The sequence below is a fragment of the Drosophila sulfurigaster genome, chromosome 3 (assembly GCF_023558435.1).
Source record: "Drosophila sulfurigaster albostrigata strain 15112-1811.04 chromosome 3, ASM2355843v2, whole genome shotgun sequence".
Taxonomy (NCBI): Eukaryota; Metazoa; Arthropoda; class Insecta; order Diptera; family Drosophilidae; genus Drosophila; species Drosophila sulfurigaster.
In genome coordinates this window covers 30,174,888-30,195,026 of record NC_084883.1, presented here as the reverse complement: position 1 = coordinate 30,195,026, position 20,139 = coordinate 30,174,888, and the positions used below count along the sequence as shown (strand labels likewise).

Genomic DNA, 20,139 nt, shown 5'->3' with positions numbered 1-20,139 from the left:
TTCAGTGTAAAAACAATAAATGCAAATAACTAAGACAAATATTCTCTAAATAAAATCTATAGATGTGATTATATAATATACATAAGGAGAAAGCAAACTAAAAATGCAAATAGTACCGTAACAAGGAAAATGGAATAAACTCTGCATTGTAATGAATCAAAATATTATTATAAATGTATTTACATCATATATTAATAATGTATGTATGTAATGCCACGGTTCGAACAAGAATTTAAAGAAAACAAATCTTATATGAGAAATATATATATATATATACTTATATGTATTGCTATACAGTTATAAATGTAAAATATATAAGCGAGGTCTCATCCACTACGTTTTAAACTTGCTACAAATATATAATGGCTACCAAAAAAAATGGAGTCACATTCTATTTAAAAGTGTAAACCGAGAGACCTCGATAAAAACAAAAGTGAGTACTTTTTCCTTCAATTGCAACAGTTTAAAGGTTCGATACCTTTTCAAAACGAGTATAATTTAGGCGCTCTGCTTCTGAACAGTGTTGAACAATGGTAGGCGGCTCTCAGCTGTTTTCAACAGGGCTCTCATTGCTGTGGTTGTCGTTGTTAGAGTTGTCGAGCTAGCACTACTGCCACATCAGAGTAAGTTGTTGCTTTTTGTTTGTGTGTTTGAAACAATAATATCAGATTTGGGTAAAATTTGTGTACAAAAAATTAATAGTATGTGTTAAACAATAATAGCATTGCACTCGCCTGACTTCTCGTATGGCGTGGAAGCCAATGTAATTCAAATTGTGAACCGTAAACACAAATTTGGAACACGTCAGATCCCATTTTTTTGTGCAGCATCCGCTACCGATAAAAGCTAATTTATCAATCGGAACCGGAGCAGAATACCGACAACTTGTGCAGCTAAAGACCACGAGCAAGAACAAGAGGTCGACGCAGTAAACCATAAAAAGTGTTAACGACGCGTCATCAATTTGAACGACAAAAGGCAGTGAAGACATGACGGAAACAAGCATTGATGTCAGTGGTGAGATGGAGGTGCCGCCGCGGGCAGCTGGTGGCCAGACAACAAAATGGGATCTACAGAAGTGCGTATTACACAAACAACACAATATATCCTATGCCTTGGGGGCGAAGTAGTGTTCTAAGATAGTATATCTGTCCTAACTATGTGTATAAGGAACAATCTTCTGAGAGTACTACACAAATTATTCATATTTAGAATTTGACCTTGTTTAACTTCGCCCCATGCTTAATGTTTAAGTTAGGAAATGCATAATACCATCATCTACATTGTTCTTGATTAAGTATTTGTAAATATCGTTTATAGACCACAGTTTATAAAAGTTCATTATCCAAAAATAATTAAGGCGTATCATAAACTCGTTGACATTTGCCTATAGCTGTGTTATTAATCTTGACTACAATTGTCGTTACTTAATTTGTTCATCTGAGACTGTTTTATAAATTGTATGAAAAGGGTTATCAGGATATATATTCCCATTCGACTGTAGGTTTATCATCATAATTGTTCTAATTTTTTTCCTATTTCCAGCATACCCTCACTTCAAAATTTACCCTCTCCTTTGGAATTGATACACACAGTACGACGATCGTTGCGTCCATGGACAGTGTTCTTCAACATTGGAAATTTTAAGACAGCTGTCAGCATGCAACGTCTAAACAATCGTATTATGCGGAATCTGTCGTATTTCCAAAGCAATTACATATTTGTATTCATTGTGCTAATGATATACTGTCTGTAAGTACACATCGATCTATTAGTTATGCGATCTGTATAACAACTGTTTAAACAAATGCATTTTGTTAGGATTACGTCGCCGCTTACATTGTTTGTCGTGGCGGGCGTTGCTTATGGTTGTCATAGGATTCGTACAAAGAACTCGAATGTAACGCTTCTTGGACACACGATATCGCCGAAGCAACAAATTGTCGGTATCAATTTGTGTGCGGCACCTCTGCTGTTCCTGGTCGGAGCTGGCGCCGTATTATTCTGGACACTAGGTGCTTCCTGCTTTGTCATCTTTATGCATGCTATATTCTATAACATTGATGCAATTGTAACGGAAGAGAACGAAGGATTCATGTCGCAGGTCGTTTAATTGCATCCATTGGAATATCTGCCACAGAGGGGCCTTATTAGACGATAAGTTGCAATATATCTATCTATATAGTATATAGTATATACATATATTTATATCGAAACCGAACCGAAATGTAGTTAAGTTTTATCAATAACGACCACCGACAGCAAAACGATTTCTTCAATCAGCACTACAAAATGATTACACATAAATCCATATGTCTGCATATATATTGTGTACTTAAATTGTCAATTTGGCAAAGGTTGGCTCTTTGTGGAATGGTCAGAAAAAGTATAATACACAGTCACAATCGTAAAAGCATAGAAAACACATATTTAAAAACATAGCTATAAATTCACTGTGAGGTATTTTAGAACTACTAAGAACTAGGAATGTTTATAAAATAGATAAGTCTCTTGGTCCTGGTGTACGTCAGGCTGCCGCTCTCTAGGCGTACTGCTGCGAGAGCGTTGTCGTCTCCTGTTGCTCCTGCTCCTCATCGCTGGCATTCTGATCGAGCTTCTCGAAGCCATTGCGATCCAGCAGGCCGCCAAGTTTAAAGCCCTCGCTCTTCTCCCAAGCATGCCGGCGACTATGTGTGCCAAATGGTAGGCAACCTGTTGAGATCCGCAGCAAAGGACATAATTATTTTTTTTTAGGATTAACAAAATTATGGGATTACACAAAGAATAATACATATTGTTTATGTACATGCAGTCATTATGTACATGCGATTAAAAATACGTTCATTCATTCGCTGCAATTTTTGAAATGGAAATAAAAAAAAAACAATAAACACACTTAACGAGAAAAATTATTCATTAGTTTTTGTATAGATTTGTGTATGTGTATTTTATATAAAATATATATGTTTATGTATATAGTACAAAGTCATAATGCACACAAAAATGAGATTATGTAGATGCCAGAGGAATGCAATACTGTTCAAAAGAACTCACAACAAAAGGTAATAATCACGGACACGCAACTTAAATGTAGTAAGTTTTATAAGCACAGTATAGACAACTAATACATATGAGAACTGGAGAAATGATTCGAGTTGTTAGAGAGTTAGCACAGACTTTGATTGGACGCAGCCAGCTTGCGATAAACCAAATCACTAGGTGGCATTGCGCTGGTCGTCGCTTGATTACCTCGTTTGCGTCGACGCGCCATAATCAGCGCCAGCACAAATGTGGAGCCAGCAAACAGCAGCATCAGGGATGCTACCAATATGGCCTTGCCACTGGGATGATGTCGCGTTGAGGACGTGGACGTCGACGTTACTGACGTCTCACTCTCACCGCTGTTCATCTTCTGCACCGAGAGCGACATCGGCTTGGCCAGCGATTTGTGCACAAATTTGTGTATGCGCATCGGATTCAATTCAGCTACGTAGATTGCATTGCCATCAGCTGTGACGGCAACGTCGTGTGGATTCTGAAATTCCAAGTTATTGGGTCCGAATTTGGAGATGAGTTTGCTGGTGCGCATGCTCATGACAAAGCCATGCACTTCGTTGTAGTGCTGAGGGGAAATTCCCAACTCGCCGGTGGGTCCATTCACAATCACTAACTGACCACCTGTTTAAACGGGCAAGGTTTATATATTTCATATAAAAACAAGTAATTTGCAACTTACCAGCTGATGGTGTATAGGCCATGCTGAACAGACGATCGCCAATCAGTGGATTGTGGTATTGAGAATGGAAGCTGCCATTGTTTGAGTAAAAGCACTGCACTCGTCCATTTTCACGATCTGCAGCACACAGCAGCTCCAGCTCGGGCACCAGAGTTAAAGCATGCGGTATGGCAAAGAAATTGACAGGTGAAACGTCATACGAGTAGCCACTGAAGGAATTTTGTCCCCAGACCAAGATTTGTTCGCCCTCCTTCGAGTATTTCACAATGCGTGAATTGCAATAGCCATCGGCCACAAAGAAGTCACCATTGTTGAGCACAGCAACGGCAGTTGGCTTACAGAACTTCCTTTTACCCGCACCGGGCTGGAAGGCGGTGCCCAAAGTAAGAAGAGGTTGGCCACCAACGCCGCGTGGCGGAAATTTGAAGACCTGGTGCAAGGCAACATCGGTGACCCAGACATTCTCCTCTGGATCAATGCTCAGACCATGTGGCATGTAAAAGCTGTGTCGATGTATAGAAAATTAGACCGATACAAACTTATTATTATTATTATAGTTTTATTACTTACAAATTTTTACCCCATTCGTAGAGCACTTTGCCGGTCTCGGGCTCAAGACCCAACACGGTGTTCTGTTTAATGGGTCCCTTGTTACGTTCTTGATACACATGCGAGTTGTTAAATGTTATGGAATTCCAGATGCGATCGACGCGATGAAAGATGACAACATTGCCAGCGCCATCCAAGCTGACTGCGGTCACTGCTCCCAGTTTCACATCATTCGCTGGCCAATCATTCTGATACACATAGGCTAAAAGACAAGATAGGTGAAATGAGAAAGGTTGGAGACTGGAAATGCCCTGCGGTTAATTACTGGTATTCAATTTGGCCAACTCAGTCTTCACATCGGTTACTTCTGGTTTGGCGCGTTGTCGCCAATTGGCATCCGCTGCTCCGACGCCTTTGATCATCTGCTTGAGCTGTTCATCGCCCAAGGCAACATTAGGCAGGTAACGTTGCGCACTTTGATTCTACAATACGATACGTTAATCAGCATACATTTATTGACGCATATTTATAAAAATATGCCACGGGAGCAAGTATAAATACACACACACTCACACATACAGACTCATCGTACACTTTTGTTTGCATACGGTTTGTGACGTCACAATACAAAATCAATATATAAAACATCTGTGTACCCATTTAAGGCGGAAAACATATGTTTGACTCGCTCTTAATTTTTCTATTTGCTAAGAATTTACCTCGGTTACGGAAACAGATGCAACCAGATTGCAACAGTAACTCCAAAGGATGCAAATCACAAAGCAAATGTAAATACTGCGAGTGCTGTTGTTGATCTCATTGTTGTGCGAGCGCGACATTTTTAACGTCTGAAATGTTGCGTGTTGCTGGAATGATTCGTAGTGGGCGCACTCCTTTACAGCTTCAGTTAGACTGCTATATACACTACACTTGGGTTTTTTTCTATTTTTTAACAAATAAACAATTACGATGTTGCAGCAGCCATTTTTACTGGTTGAATGCTGAGCCAGCTGTTGGTGTGACCAGACCTGAAGCAGTAGAAATGCCGCACTCGTATAAGCAGTGCACTCAGTTTTTTTTACTTTTCGAACCGACTTTTTTTTCTTATGGGTTTTTGCATGGGGCGAACTTAACATTCGAACGGAAAATAAACCGAGGTATTTGATACAGTGGAAATAGGCTATAACCCTCTAAACTAATCGAAATTTGCGGACAGAAAATCGATTGGCAGCCCAAACGATAAAATTTAAAAATAGAATGATGCGCATTTGTATAAATTGGAGCTATGATTGATGTTATAGTTAATCGTAGCTTGACAGTCAAACTAGTAACAATAGAACAAATATCAAAATTAAAGTGCTTTTATAATTATAGTGACTAAAGTGTTCTTTAAAATATTCGTATTTTACAACATACACTAACCGCAACAGGGTTAAAGATAAAACTGTCGTTACAAAATGAGGAATTACGAATGCGAAATATTTGCAATTATAGCGGCTGTCGTATGTGCAGCTGCTTACTCAATAGAGATGACTTATCGCAGTAGCCTAATGCATCCGTATCCGCCTTTTAGCTACTACGACGATGGCATTGATCCTGGCGAAGCTCTTTTTGTAACACCACTGATGAGAAACCATTCTTTGTCCAAGGAGGATATTCAAAGTATGGCTCGTGTCAGGGGCAAACAGTTTCTCAACGTTAAAAGCTATGCGGGTTTTTTGACTGTAAACAATGCCTACAATTCCAATCTGTTCTTTTGGTATTTTCCCGCTGAGCAGCAGCCGGAGAATGCTCCTGTTGTGCTTTGGCTGCAAGGCGGACCCGGGGCATCCTCTATGATTGGTTTGTTCATGGAGAATGGTCCACTGAAGTTGCACTCTGAGGGCAAACTGCAAAAGCGCAAATACAGCTGGAGCAAGACACACAATACGATCTTTATCGATAGTCCCGTTGGCACAGGATTCAGTTTCACCGACCAGGAGGAGGGTTATGCACGTAATGAAGACGATGTGGGTCGGGATTTGCATGAGGCCTTGAAGCAGCTCTATGAGCTCTTTGATTGGAGCAACTCATCGGGCTTCTGGGTCACAGGCGAATCTTATGCTGGAAAATATGTGCCGGCTTTAGCCTATCACATCCACAGAGCGCAGAAGTCTCGCGGCTTCATGGGAATACACATTCCTTTGAGGGGCATGGCCATTGGCAATGGATTGTCGGATCCGGTGAACCAGCTCAAATATGGAGACTATCTTTACCAGTTGGGACTGATCGATGACAACGGCCTGGCGGGTTTTCATGCAGTCGAAGCAGCCGCAGAGGAATGCATTCGAAATAAGGATATGGTCGGTGCATTCAAGATATATGACTCTTTGATCCTGGGTGATTTGGACAAAGGTTCAATATTCAAGAACCTAACGGGCTTTGATTGGTTCTACAATTATTTACAGGCCCATGACGATAACTCTTTCATTAATTTGGGTAATTTTTTGCAATCTGGCGTAACTCGTCGTGCGATTCATGTGGGCAATCTCACCTTTCACAACATGGATAAGGAAAATAAGGTGAAGCATTACCTGATGGAAGATTTTATGGACAGTGTAGCATCTTGGATTGAGGAGCTATTGGAATATTATCCCATCTGCATGTACAGCGGACAATTGGATGTCATTATCGCGTATCCCCTGACACGCAACTATCTTAAACTGTTGAAGTTTTCGGAAGCCGATTACTACAAGATTGCGCCACGGAAAATCTGGAGGGTTGATGGAGAGTTGGCGGGTTACGTGAAGCAGGCGGGTAATCTGATTGAAGTTTTAGTTCGAAATGCGGGCCATATGGTTCCCTATGACCAACCTAAATGGATGTACGAGCTGATGTATCATCTCACTCATTAAGAACACCCAATGTGAAATGTATTATTTTGTAAATTATACTATTTAATGTTTTTACGCGGAGATACCCCAAACGCCAATAACAACCAGATGGTTTGAAGTGGTAATTTTATTTTTGTTCATTTCGAAAGCGCTTTTATAAATAAATCGATTCGAAAATATTTTTTTCTGACTGTATTTATAAAATTTAGTTCTTAAAAAAAACAAAGTAATAAAATATTCAATTTCAAAAACCTTTTTATTTTTTAACTCAAAATGGCACTGTTACTAACTGCTAACACTGTTATTGTACAGCAGCGAATTCTGCACTTCGCAACACTGTAATGCGCAACACACCCCGCTTCCCGCTTTACCTAAATGCCATTATTATTTTCCGAGTTTCATCCACAGCCACAGTGCAAATTACGGCCGCACGTTAATAAATTAAGAATACATAACAAATAACAATGCTAAACTAAAGTTAAAACCTACCCCTACACGTTCATCAACTTAATTTAAGTGTTAAAGTAGTTCTAAAGTGTCGTTTAAGTCTTTCCAAAATAAGCCTAACTAAAGCTGAAAAAAGGAGAAAAACTCGCTGTCGTCGTCGCCGTCGCCGCTGTCGTTGTCATTGTCACCTATAAAGTGTGGTTCTATCTCTGCTAGAATTTGGAATTCGATTCAATGTGTGTTCCCATTGCTGCGTTTGCCCTTCTGCATACGAACTAAATAAAATACAGAATACAAAAATACATTTCGCACTGCGAACAGCAAGAGCAAGAAGGTGAGTGCGCGGCATCAATACAAAATACACAAACACAAATGCAAATAAATCGAGACACTGCTGTTATGCCATATAACTCGCATTGCGCAGTGGCGTAGACGACAAGGGGCCAAATGTAGGTTCAATGCACCAAAAAAAGAAGCGCAGAACCTGATTATAATTCCAATATCGCAAAATGCAGCTGCATTTTATCGAATTTCAAGCAAAAACTAGAAAAGTGCAACATACTCTTTAGGTAATTCAAGAAGAAGAAGAGAGAGAGGGATACAAACGATGCACAATTTTTTAGCTAGCCTTAATTTCTTGGTGGTTGCTCTCAGCCCCTTTTGACCGCCGTTCGCCGCTGCCTGTCACAATTTGATTTAGGCACGTCTCTTGTCTCTCTCCTCTCACCTCACCTCTCTCTCAATGTTTGGAATGCATTTGAATGCAGTTTTTCTTCGTTGCATGTTCGCTGAAAGTGACGAACAATCGTTGGACAAAGAGACACCGTTTGTCTGCTGCCTTTGCCCCTTTTGTATGTCCAATAATAATATTTGCTTTGTTTAGCATTGTTGTTAACCTCCTCCCTTCCCCCCTATTTCAATTGCAGCTGCTTAACAAGATGCAACATCATGTGCATGCGACGCGGGCAGCGCCGCATCTCCGCGCTGGACACCATCACAGTCACATGGCGATGCCACCGCATGCGCCACATCCACATGCTGCAGGCATGGAGCAGCATTTGGGAGCACTCGCGGCGGCAACAGTTGCATCACAGCAGCAACAACAGCAGCAGCAGCAACAGGCGCCACAGCAGCAACGCGATGCTCATCATGGACGGTAAGATCAGAGTTTAGAAAGATCGAGAGGAACGCTTGATTTGTGTTTAGCTTTGGGTGATGTCGCCCCTTTTGGCGACGTTCGCTGCCGCTGTCGCTATCGCTGCTGCCGTCATGTCTAGGCCTTTTATACGTTGCGGCAATTATGTTAATTCCTGTCACTGACAATCGCCTGTGAGACTCATCATCCCATTTTCTCAACTCATAAATTATAATTTCAGTGGCTCTTTGTTCTTTTAGCGCTCAGCATGACTTCCGCTCGATAACGGGTTTACTTCTGCCACAGCACAAGCAACATCAGTAGCAACAGCAACAACAACAACAACAGCAAGCGATAGCAACAGCTACAGCGGCTGCAATTATCCTTGACGTTCGTGAAGGATCTGCCTCTCGTCCAGTTCAGTTCTCAGTTCTCTTCTCACTTTTGTCGCCTTTGTCTGCAATCAGATGTTTCGCTCTCGAGCTCCAAGCAAACAAAATAGTTTCAGTTGCTCTTCAGTCTTCAGTCGCCATTAGTCTCGCGCTCGCAACGCGGATCGCTTTTTCCTTTAACTCGTATCATAAATTCTACGTACTTTTTGTTCATCAATATTCCTCGGATATTCGTGCGAAAGATTTGTTAGACATAACATAATATTCCAATCTTTAGCGTTGAGTATGTGAAAAAAGTCTTGTTAATGCAGCAGATGTTGTGTCCATTCAACATTGCTGAATTCATTAATTTCATTAAATTAGTGAATTAGTGCTTCAAATGAACATATTAATGTGCACTAAATGAATTAAATTCATATCAAACTAATGTTGATTGAAGTTATTGAATAAATTCTGCTATATGAAGAAAAGAATTCATTCCAATAAAATGCATTAAAACAATATGCAGTTTGGTTCAATGAAATATTCAATATTTTGTGAAATATTTAATGTAAAAAGCACTTATTGGACATCGGTTAAATTATTCAAATCATAATAATTTTTAAAATATCCGCTAAATATAAGAAGGAACTGTTTCATTTTACAGTTAACTGCAGTTTTCTCGTGATTTTTTAAGAGAAAAAATAAATATTTGCACATTATAGTGATATTAAAAATATTAAGGAATATATTTCGCAATGCAATGAAATAATATATCCAGAGGAATACATTTCACAATGCAAATAATTTGAATATATCAAGGAATACCTTTTAAAATTAAAAGATCTTTATATTATCATAAGCAATACTTTTGCTGAATAATTATAATTTGGATTAGCATTTTGTTAAGCCAATTTAATTAGATTTACTGATTAAAAACCAACTTTGTTGTCGTGTAACTCATACGTTTATTGGCTAAGATGCTGAGAAAGGATTCCAAGGATTTCTAGCAAGTTAAGATCTCCCTTTCCCTCTACCCCTTTCTCCCTGTCCATCGTTGGTAAAAGGTGCGTGTCTCAATTGAAACTGACAGTTGGCGAAAAATGACACGATGCGTAAAAAAGAATGCGGCTTTTGTGCTTTGTTAGGCATTTCATCCCATTGTTTAAGCTTTACCGCTGTTGTCTGTTTGTCGCTGCAGCAGAAGCAGCAACAACAACAACAACAATTGCCACACACACTTTTTTGCTAGGGGCCAGAGAGCTTAAAGGGTGAACCTTGTTTTGTTTTGTTGTTGTTGTTTTCGTTTTTATTTTTTTTTTTTTCTTGCTGCTTTCGATGGCCACTCAATATGCCAGTTTATATGTATGTGGACGGACTTTTGTGTGCGCTCGAGCATTTGAAATGTGCTCAACATGCCAACGGATTATGGCTTTTAATAGTTGAAAGTTTAAAACATTAAGCGAATTATATGTATCTGCAAAAGTATCCCTATTAATTTAGCTTACCCATTTTGCAGGCTAAATCATCATCTTCATCAGCATCATCTCGCCCAGCAACAGCAGCAGCAGCAACAGCCGCCGCCGCCGCAACAATCGAATGCCGCGTATCACAATAACAACAACAGCCACAGCCACAATAACAACAGCAATAATAACAATCAAATGCAAAAGATACGACAACAACATCAGCATCTCAACACAACCAATGGCCACCTAACAAAACCGCCACCTCCTCCGCAGGCCTACAATCACATGGCACCCAATCCGGCTGGGATTGCATACAGTCAACTGCCACCACATCACACACACATGGCACACATGGGCAGCTATGCAGCACAGGCGCCGCCTCCGCCGCCACCCACAGTGTTGAGCAACAAGCAACATTACTATCTCAGCGCAGCAAAGCCTTCCAAGTACAACAACAACAACGCAGGCAACCACAACAACAACAGCAACAACTATGCACAGCATGCACCCAAACAAATACTACAGAACACATATCGCAATGCTGGCAAGAGCAATGGCCAAGCAGCAGCTGTCGCTACGGAGGCAACAGCAGTGACAGTTGCTGTGGCCGCAGCACCAACAGTTGTTGCTGCCACGGAACACGCGCTGCCCACCACCACTCTAAGGATTGTGGGCAGCTGTAGGAACAGCAATGGCGACAACATTGTCATTGCCAGCGAGGAGATTTGCGAGTTGCCTGCAGCGGAGACGCCAGACAACTGTGATCCTTTGCCATTGGCTGAGGATTGCAACAGCAGCACAGAACACATTGATGCGGCGGGAAATCTGCCCAATGAGGACAGTAGTGCTGCACGCAATTCCAAGGACAAGACGCCTATGTGCTTGGTCAACGAATTAGCCAGATATAATAAGGTGAGTTAGTATACTTTTGCACTGTCTATTTAAAAGTTGTAACTAACTTGTTTACTCCCGTAGATCACACATCAATATCGCTTGACGAGCGAACGTGGTCCGGCACATTGCAAGACGTTCACGGTGACGTTGAAGCTGGGTGAGGAGGAGTATTCGGCAGATGGCTTTAAGATTAAAAAGGCGCAACATTTGGCCGCCTCGAAGGCCATCGAGGAAACCAAATACAAGCATCCGCCGCCGAAGATACGACGTAACGACGAAGGCAGCTCCTCGCGCACGCACATCACGCCCACCGTTGAGTTGAATGCGCTGGCCATGAAGCTGGGCCAACGCACCTACTATGTGCTGGATCCGACGCAAATGCCACCAGCGGATGCCATGCTGCCACCGGAATATGCCACACCATTGCTGCCAACACCAGCGGCAGGCTTACCGCCGCCTCCGCCACCACCGCCTTATGCTTTGCGCCGCAACACCAATGCTGCTGGGGGCTATGTGCTAGCTGCGCCGCCCATGCATCCCCATCATCCACATGTTGCGCTGCCCGCACAGCGTGGCATCTATGGACCACAGCGTCCGTATCCAGCCAAGTATCAGTCGCGCTATGCGCTGGCGCCTTCACTGGGGCCACATATGCTGGCCGGACCACATGGACCGTATGCGCCGCCATTGCCGGTGACGCCCAGCAAGATCACACTGTTCGTGGGCAAGCAAAAGTTCGTGGGCATTGGACGCACATTGCAGCAGGCGAAACACGATGCGGCGGCGCGAGCTTTGCAAGTGTTGAAGACGCAATCAAACAGCACATCGGCTGAGGCGCTGGACGATTCAATGGACGAAGGCGACAAGAAGTCACCCATCTCGCAGGTGCACGAGATCGGCATCAAGCGCAACATGACGGTGCATTTCAAGGTGTTGCGCGAGGAGGGACCAGCGCACATGAAGAACTTTATAACGGCCTGCATTGTGGGCTCCATTGTCACCGAGGGCGAGGGCAACGGCAAGAAGTTGTCCAAGAAGCGGGCGGCTGAAAAGATGCTCAGTGAATTGCAGAAACTGCCGCCGTTGACGCCAACGAAACAGACGCCTATCAAGCGGACCAAACTGAAGACGCCCGGCAAGGGAGGAGCAGTGAGTGCCGCAGCTGTGGCAGCTGTTGCTGGCATTGCAGCTGCTGCGGCTGCTGTAACACCGCTGGGCAAACCAGAGCGACGTAAACGCCTCAGCGTTGCTTTGAAGGAGAAGGAGAAACCAGTTGTTGAGCTTGATGACGCTGAGAATCCCATCACTAAGCTCATACAGCTGCAGCAGACGCGCAAGGAAAAGGAGCCCATCTTCGAGTTGATTGCCAAGAACGGCAATGAGTCATCTAGGCGCAGGGAATTCGTCATGGAGGTGTCTGCCAGTGGCAGCACTGCCCGAGGCACGGGCAACAGCAAAAAGCTGGCCAAACGCAATGCGGCGCAAGGTAAGAAATATACATTTATTTATAGCTTATTGAATGTTCAATTAATTTATTTACTTGTATTCAGCGCTGCTTGAGTTGCTGGAATCAACGGAGCCAAGCAATGGCGATGCAGAGCACGGAGCCTTGGACAATAATGTGGCTAATACGGCTGCAGCGGAGCCACCTGCAGTGATGGAAGTCCCAATGGTCTCTACGCCAGCTGGTCCTGTGCCCGGCATCTTAATTCTACGTCAGAACAAGAAACGTGAGTTGACAACGAAACAACTGCTGTTGATTTATTTAACGAATTCTTTTTTGCAGCAGCCAAGAAAAAAGATGTGGTCGTTGTGAAAGAAAAAACGGAACCAGTCAAGGAAAAGGAAGCCAGAACAGAAGCTACAGCAACAGAGGAAACCAGCAGCAGCAACAACAACAATAATAGCAGTAGTAATAGCAGCAGTAGCAGCAGCAGCGAGTCAAATGCAAATGAAGCTGTCAATGGCAGTGAGAGTACACTGAATACTTCCACGGGCAGCAACACAAGCGGCGTCAGCAGCAACAGCAGCAATGCAAGTGGCGGTGGCGGTGGCGGCGCTGCTGGTGGCGGTGCTGATGGTGGCGGCGGAGGTGGTGTGCATATGAAGGAGCAGCTAATATATCTCAGTAAATTGTTGGACTTTGAGGTAAGTTGTTTCCCAAAAGCACATCGAACAGTCTTAACAAAATTGTCTATTTTGTTAGGTGAACTTCTCGGACTATCCCAAGGGCAATCACAATGAGTTTCTAACGATTGTCACGCTGTCGACGAGTCCGCCACAGATCTGTCATGGCGTTGGCAAAAGCTGTGAGGAATCGCAGAATGCTGCCGCACGCAATGCACTGAAGATCTTAAGCGAACTGGGCCTAAACAATGCCAAGAAATAAGCCAAAACAAATTAACCTACTAACTGCAATTTTTGTTGCCAATGAAAACGCAAAACAAAACAAAAAAAGAAACTTAAAAATACCCGTCCACAAATCAAACCTTAAAAACAAAAGCGAAAGTCAAAGTTAAAGTAAATGAAAAACGAAAATGGAAAAGGAAAAGGAAGCTGTATGCAAATTGGAATCGAAAGGAAAGGAAAGGAAAGAAATCATTGCAAGAAACAGTACTTTTTGAAATAGCAAATTATTAGTTAATATATCCTATTTATTTATTTATGTGCAAGTGGGCGCAATTTGCGTCGTTTGTTTTGTTAAAAACATTGCGTAGATTGCGCTGACTGCTGTTATTAATTTTATTTATTTGTTGTTGAAAATTGAGAAAACGATTGAACAGATTCTGAGCCACGTCAACGCGCAACGAAAATTCAACCATGTTAAACAAAAATAATATTGAAGAAACGAGAGATTAAAAACAATAACTGAATATAGCCTTATAGAATGAGAGTCACACAGAGAAAGAGTGAGAGACACGAGAGGAGAGAGCCAAGAAATGTTGTTGCAGCATGTTGCACACATTAATATTTATAGTTAAGAACAAAAAAAGTTTGTTAGGCACTTGAATTGAATTGATGAACCTATTTAAAAACTATTAAAAAATAATAATAATAATGATATAAAAGAAATTTATTAGCTGCATGCGGCTGCTAAAATGCTTATGCGCAACGCTTTCAAAAAATAAACACAAAAATTTTGTTGCCACACAAAAACTCAAAAAGGAAAAATCGAGAAGAGGAAATCGTAAAACAAGCTATGCATTGCGCAAACACACTTGTGGAAATTTTTAATTTATTTTTTCAAAGCCAAAAGCCAATATGAAAAACAAAAGAAGCATAAGAACTGCTATTGCTTGTGGTCAATTGTATGATGGAACTCGTCGAATAATGAATCTATATACATATATAAATAAATATCTATATATGTATATAATACTATAATTATTATACTTATATAAGCACTAACAATTACAACTGGCAGCTAAACAAGTTTCGATTGTTGTTTTTTGGCAAATCGAAATTTGTTGGGACCCATCGAAAACCTGCAAACTTACAACAATTTATGGCAATTGTGGTTGCTATAAATTGTGACAGTATGGTGTCGTTGGGATGTTATTTGCTTGTGGTATAGTATATAAATATATATCAAGAAGGAAATACAATTTACATAATCGTTAATAATTATAATTAAATGTTTAAAAACCATTTTGTAAATGCTCAGTTTTTGGCGTAATCCAACTAAAAACTGAGCATCTTTATGAATAGCGTGTTGTTTAAATGTCCCCCATTTCTGTTTTTTGATTGTTTAATATATTTATCTATTTGTTTTATCACACTGTCATTGTCACTATTAATGTCTCATGTTTACACACACACAGTTACATAACAGTTTGTTCATTATTTTGTTAAAAAGAAAAAATTGATTGTACAATAGCTTTTAATGATCCAGTAAACAGCACAGAATTAAGCGTTAAGTTGCATTATGTCAAATTGTATTTTGTCGAAACGATTCTCGTTGCAACAATGTGCATGATTGAAAAATTCATTCAGAAAATCGTACGAAATCTAAGCATAAGGCCTCATTACGCACACGTTAATAACACATCCAGTATTAAAAAACATACATATACTCACACACACACACACCTTAAATAATCACATACACCTTAAATATATACGAATATATAAATACATATAACTACCTTAAATCGTGCACATTGTCTGCATGCGTTGGAAGTCCCCCTTACCCCCAACTACGTCTACTATGATGGAACTGTTCGTTTTGTTAGAAGATTTTGCAGTAACAAAATCAGATTAAACATACACAAATACTACAACAAAAATTGTATACTTTGCAAAATCTTCACAAAATTAATTTGAAGTAATATATAATATGTCATAATTATGTTTATAAAGGAGGAAACAAAACTAATCTCTTCATAAGACCAAAAAGAAACAAAAGGCATCTGAAGTTGTTTATACAGCAAATAGACACACTCACATTTATTAGATTTTAAGCCTGCCCATAAACATAATTATAATGATAACAACCACAACAACAACAAATGGAACAACAACAAATCTTAGTCTTTAAATGAAAATTCTCGACTTATGTGCGTACTACGAAAATAAAAATAAAATAAAAAAAAACAAAAGAAAAAGGTAAAAAACTATATGATATGTAAACTGTAACAATTGTAATAAACATTCAAAATAAAGTTGAATTCCGAGTGTTTAATTAATTGCGAGAGAGAAATTGCGGGGACACATGTTATATCACAGCATTTCTTAAATAGATTTACCGATCTCTGCTTACAGTTCTCCGATTACCGGATTGCACGATTTGGTATAAAAGCTCTTGATTTATGACAATTTTGGGAACATCATAAACTAATAGCTTTAATTTATGGCCAACGGGGGAATGCTCGCCACCTGTTAACCCAATAAAAACCTCTTATGTAAAATATCATAAAAATTAGTGAAAATTATTTTCTAATTTCAAAGCGAAGCACACACACACACGAGCACAAACTGTGGTTGGTGACAGGCGAGAGAGGCACAAATTAACGCTTGTTAATTTGACAAAAAAAAAAGAAACAATTTCGCAAGTCAAAAACAAAAAATCGAAAACGTTTAAAAACCCAAAAAAGTATCTTTATTGTTTATTGATTATTGTCTATAAAAAAATAGTCCCGATGACTCAGATATGCATAACAATATATTCGCAAAAGATATAGATCTTCGAATTCGGGATTGCCTTTTAGAGAATTCGTTGAATTCGTCTAACGGTTTACTGTTTTTCGCTATGCGTGGGAAATAACAAGCTAGTTTAGCTTAGCTTAGAATACTGATAAATAAATGTCGCGCTTTCTACAAATGGTACCGAGTGTGCACCATAAAAATTATTTTCTTAAATAAAATTGAATAGACAATAAATTTATTAGCCAAAATAATGTTTAAAAAAATAAAATTTAAAATCTAAAAAAATTGGTGTACGAAAATGGATCTAGTATGTATGTACGTAACCATAAAAATTTAATGAGATATAATAAGCTTCTTCATTGCCTTTTCTTTATTGTTGCGAAATTGGATATTTTTAGTTTGTTTCTGGTGGATTTCCCAAATACAATTTGGATTACTTTTGACAACCGTCTTTAGTTATGTTGCCGCGACAACAATTTAGCTGTCCTGTTGCGTGAGAGAAAACATGTTTTCCCCAGTTATACGATTGTGTGGGGATTGCAACTACAGGTATTTAGGTAATGTATATATGGGATGTCTACCTATATATGCATATAGGTGGCATCTAGAGGTAGGTAGGCGCGTCGCTTTCTCCGCTGGCATTTGGCTAGCGATTAAAACACAACTTTTAGTGGCAAATGCATAATAAATACATAAAATTAAATAAATGCCTTTGCCTTTTGCCTTTGCCCTGCACACACATGCTGCTGCTGCTGCATCCGTCTCGCTTGCTCTTGCGCTTCCTATGCCGCTCCCGTTTCCGCCTTGGCTACTATAACTTGGACCCGGCAAAATCAAAGCGTTGCTCGCATTTGCATATGCATTTCTTTGACTCCCCTTCCTCCTTCCCTCCTCCCCATTGCCTAGCTGCCCCCCTGCGTAAGATGATGCGCAGCCGGCACAATTTGCTGCCTCTGCTGCTCTATGTATGCAAGTGTGTATGTGTGTGCATGTATGCGCGTGTTGATTAATTTATGGCGCTGATAATAATCCGGCACCGGCATCGTCAACGTGTGATTATGAAATTTGTATTTTGTGGTTTTGGCGTTGCCAAAAGAAATCAATAATACACCGGAGCGGAGGAGTGAAAGAAAGGGCAACACAACAAGCATAAGGCGTGTAGAGTGGAGACCGAAGAGTGTAGAAAAGGTGCGATGAGAGCAGATGAAATTAACATGTGTTTGTCAGCGCCGGCAAAGACATTAGTAATCACATATCCAGTTACATATGTATCTTTCTCCCTATCAATGTGTGTGTGTGTGTGTTTGCGTGTCTTGTATATGATGTAATATGCGTTTGATTTTTATTATCTAGGGGAATTGGGTTTTTGGATTTTTTGAATATTTTTTTCAGCATTTATTTATTTTGTTTTTGTTTTTGTTTCTTTTATTTTTTTGGTATGTGGAATTCACTGCGGAAATGGAAGTTCAATTCGGAAAACGAGTAATTAAACAAAACCAAGTATTAATTTAAACCATTTCTTGATTGTTATGGCTTTATGTAAGCTCCGATATATATTAATTTACCACCAAATATTTTATTGAAATGTTATACGAAAAAAAAAGAAAAATATCTTTGGGAATCTTTTGCTCAAGCAAATGAAAGTGAAACTTTGAAACTTTTGTTGGCGTCTTCTGTTGCTCATCGGTGTATTTTTATTTTTCGATTCGGAGTTTGGCTGATTTTAATTTTGATTTATCTACTTGTCAGTCCTAAATGTATTTTGGTAATTTGGTATTTGACAAGCATTTAGAAGCAAACGCCCATCAGTCTGTGTCAGGTTGTGGGAATTTTTCGTTTTCTTTGATTTTCAGTTTATAACAAAATGAATGAAATGCCGATCAAATTAATTTTCTATTCCATCAGCCCTTTGCGTGCTGCACTTTAGATTCGACTTTTGTTGGCGTAGCCAAAGCATAATCGTTGTGTAAACCTGCATGCGGCCAAATTTCTTTTAATCATCTTTAATTATCTAATTTTTCTTTTCTTTTTTGATATTGTGGCTTCACGTTTTTGCGTGTGCGGAACCAGAATGTGCTTTATAAGATAGATATACACACTATATACCATGTGTATGCTGCTTTCATTTGGCCAGTAGCATTGCTTTTAATATCCAGCCATTTGCATTTATTTTGGTTACCGAAAAAACACAATGTTGATGTCTTTCGTGTGGTTAACTTTTGACTGGCCATTGATTAAGTTAATATCTTTTTGGCGTTATTTTCATGTTCAGTTGATTTATTGCGTCCATTTAATTGGGTGAAAAGGTTGCCATAAATTACACAATAATTGGGCCAACGTATAACTGTTGAAAGCGTAAAACTCAGTCGCTTTTATTGAACAAATAAATGTTGGTATCTTAGCAGGTTGTGCTTAGCGACAAACTTCAGAATTTTTGAATATTTTAAAGATCTTCAGACACAGCGATTTTTCAGTTTTAATAACTATTTGGAAATGAAAACCAATAATTGGTGCGTTTAAACATACAATACAGGCATAATTATGAGGCACGTGCAGGAAGTGAAATATGTCTAGCAACCAAAAACATAAATAAAATAAAACATAAAAATAGAAGCGCCCACATATATTTCAACTAATCAAGCAAAGTGTGGCCGCAGGTGCGAATTATGCAAAATAAATAAAATCTAAAATTAATAGCTTATAACAAATTATGCGTAAAGAACTTGTAGTTAAAGTGAAGTGCCAACAATTGGATTACTTCAACTTGAAGTGCAGAATAGCACTTGAAGTAAAGTACAAAATGGAAGCATAATGATGGAGTAGACGATGTTAAAGTAGAATCGATTCTCAGCACAAATCAGCAATATCATTAATTTATATTGCCAACTAATTGAGGGGGAGGAAGAAGAGAAAATGGCACAAGTGCTTGCATAATGATTATTTTTAATAAAAAAAATCATCTACAAAACATTCAAATGAAATAAGATTTGAGGTATTTTGCATAAAATCGAATGTCTGACGATGATTATGTGTCGATCTGATGGATGCCAAGCAAAATAATAATGAATTCAGCGCTCTTATAGTGTAGCAGCAGATACCCTGTAGAAAACGGGTTGAAGGGGTAATCGCCTTTGACATTATATCGTCAAAGCATTATCAGTGGATGAAACAAATAACAAAGATTTAGTCGAGTGTGCTCGACTGCTACTCGCATCAACAGTATTAGTTAGTATACTGAAAAATGCTAAAATATACTAATATATTATAATTGGTATTTTTATATACTACTATATTCAATATATACCAGAAAAAATATAATAAATATACCAATTAAAGCATCTAATACCAGACTGCAGCAGCGGTTTTTCCATAGATCTCAAGCAAATTATCGGGAATCATAACAATATACAATATATTATATAAAAATGGTAAAACGAAGAATTTTGTATATTAATACAATTTAGAATTATATGCAAAACGAATCTTGTATGAAACATATTTATGGTATGCAGGGTATCTT

At 39.5% G+C, this 20,139-nt stretch overlaps 4 protein-coding genes across 6 annotated transcripts; 3 read left to right on the top strand and 1 right to left on the bottom strand.

Moving 5' to 3' along the window:
- The first annotated feature begins 629 nt into the window (after positions 1-629).
- LOC133840567 (prenylated Rab acceptor protein 1) lies at positions 630-2,323 on the top strand. The gene is made up of 3 exons (XM_062272465.1): positions 630-1,078; positions 1,546-1,752; positions 1,822-2,323. The coding sequence occupies exons 1-3, from the start codon at positions 990-992 to the stop codon at positions 2,111-2,113; spliced, it is 588 nt and encodes a 195-aa protein (XP_062128449.1). The 5' UTR covers positions 630-989; the 3' UTR covers positions 2,114-2,323.
- LOC133840566 (peptidyl-alpha-hydroxyglycine alpha-amidating lyase 1) lies at positions 1,656-5,312 on the bottom strand. Its single transcript, XM_062272464.1, has 6 exons — positions 5,005-5,312; positions 4,611-4,767; positions 4,307-4,547; positions 3,737-4,239; positions 3,250-3,678; positions 1,656-2,712 (listed from the first exon to the last, which is right to left on the bottom strand). Exons 1-6 carry the CDS (start codon positions 5,122-5,124, stop codon positions 2,543-2,545), a joined length of 1,620 nt encoding a protein of 539 aa, XP_062128448.1. The 5' UTR covers positions 5,125-5,312; the 3' UTR covers positions 1,656-2,542.
- Positions 5,313-5,581: 269 nt separating this feature from the next.
- Positions 5,582-7,329, top strand: LOC133840532 (venom serine carboxypeptidase-like). Its single transcript, XM_062272417.1, has one exon. It carries the CDS (start codon positions 5,743-5,745, stop codon positions 7,177-7,179), a length of 1,437 nt encoding a protein of 478 aa, XP_062128401.1. The 5' UTR covers positions 5,582-5,742; the 3' UTR covers positions 7,180-7,329.
- A 212-nt stretch (positions 7,330-7,541) lies between these two features.
- LOC133840531 (maternal effect protein staufen) lies at positions 7,542-16,037 on the top strand. Of its 3 annotated transcripts, XM_062272415.1 has the most exons (7): positions 7,542-7,939; positions 8,532-8,761; positions 10,631-11,492; positions 11,556-12,960; positions 13,025-13,204; positions 13,261-13,622; positions 13,681-16,037. In XM_062272415.1, the coding sequence occupies exons 2-7, from the start codon at positions 8,544-8,546 to the stop codon at positions 13,861-13,863; spliced, it is 3,210 nt and encodes a 1,069-aa protein (XP_062128399.1). In that variant the 5' UTR covers positions 7,542-7,939; positions 8,532-8,543; the 3' UTR covers positions 13,864-16,037. The 3 variants fall into 3 exon arrangements, with proteins under 3 accessions (XP_062128399.1, XP_062128400.1, XP_062128398.1); XM_062272416.1 differs by lacking the exon at positions 8,532-8,761 and having other exon boundaries at positions 7,800-7,939; XM_062272414.1 differs by lacking the exon at positions 7,542-7,939 and having other exon boundaries at positions 13,264-13,622.
- Positions 16,038-20,139: the final 4,102 nt, after the last annotated feature.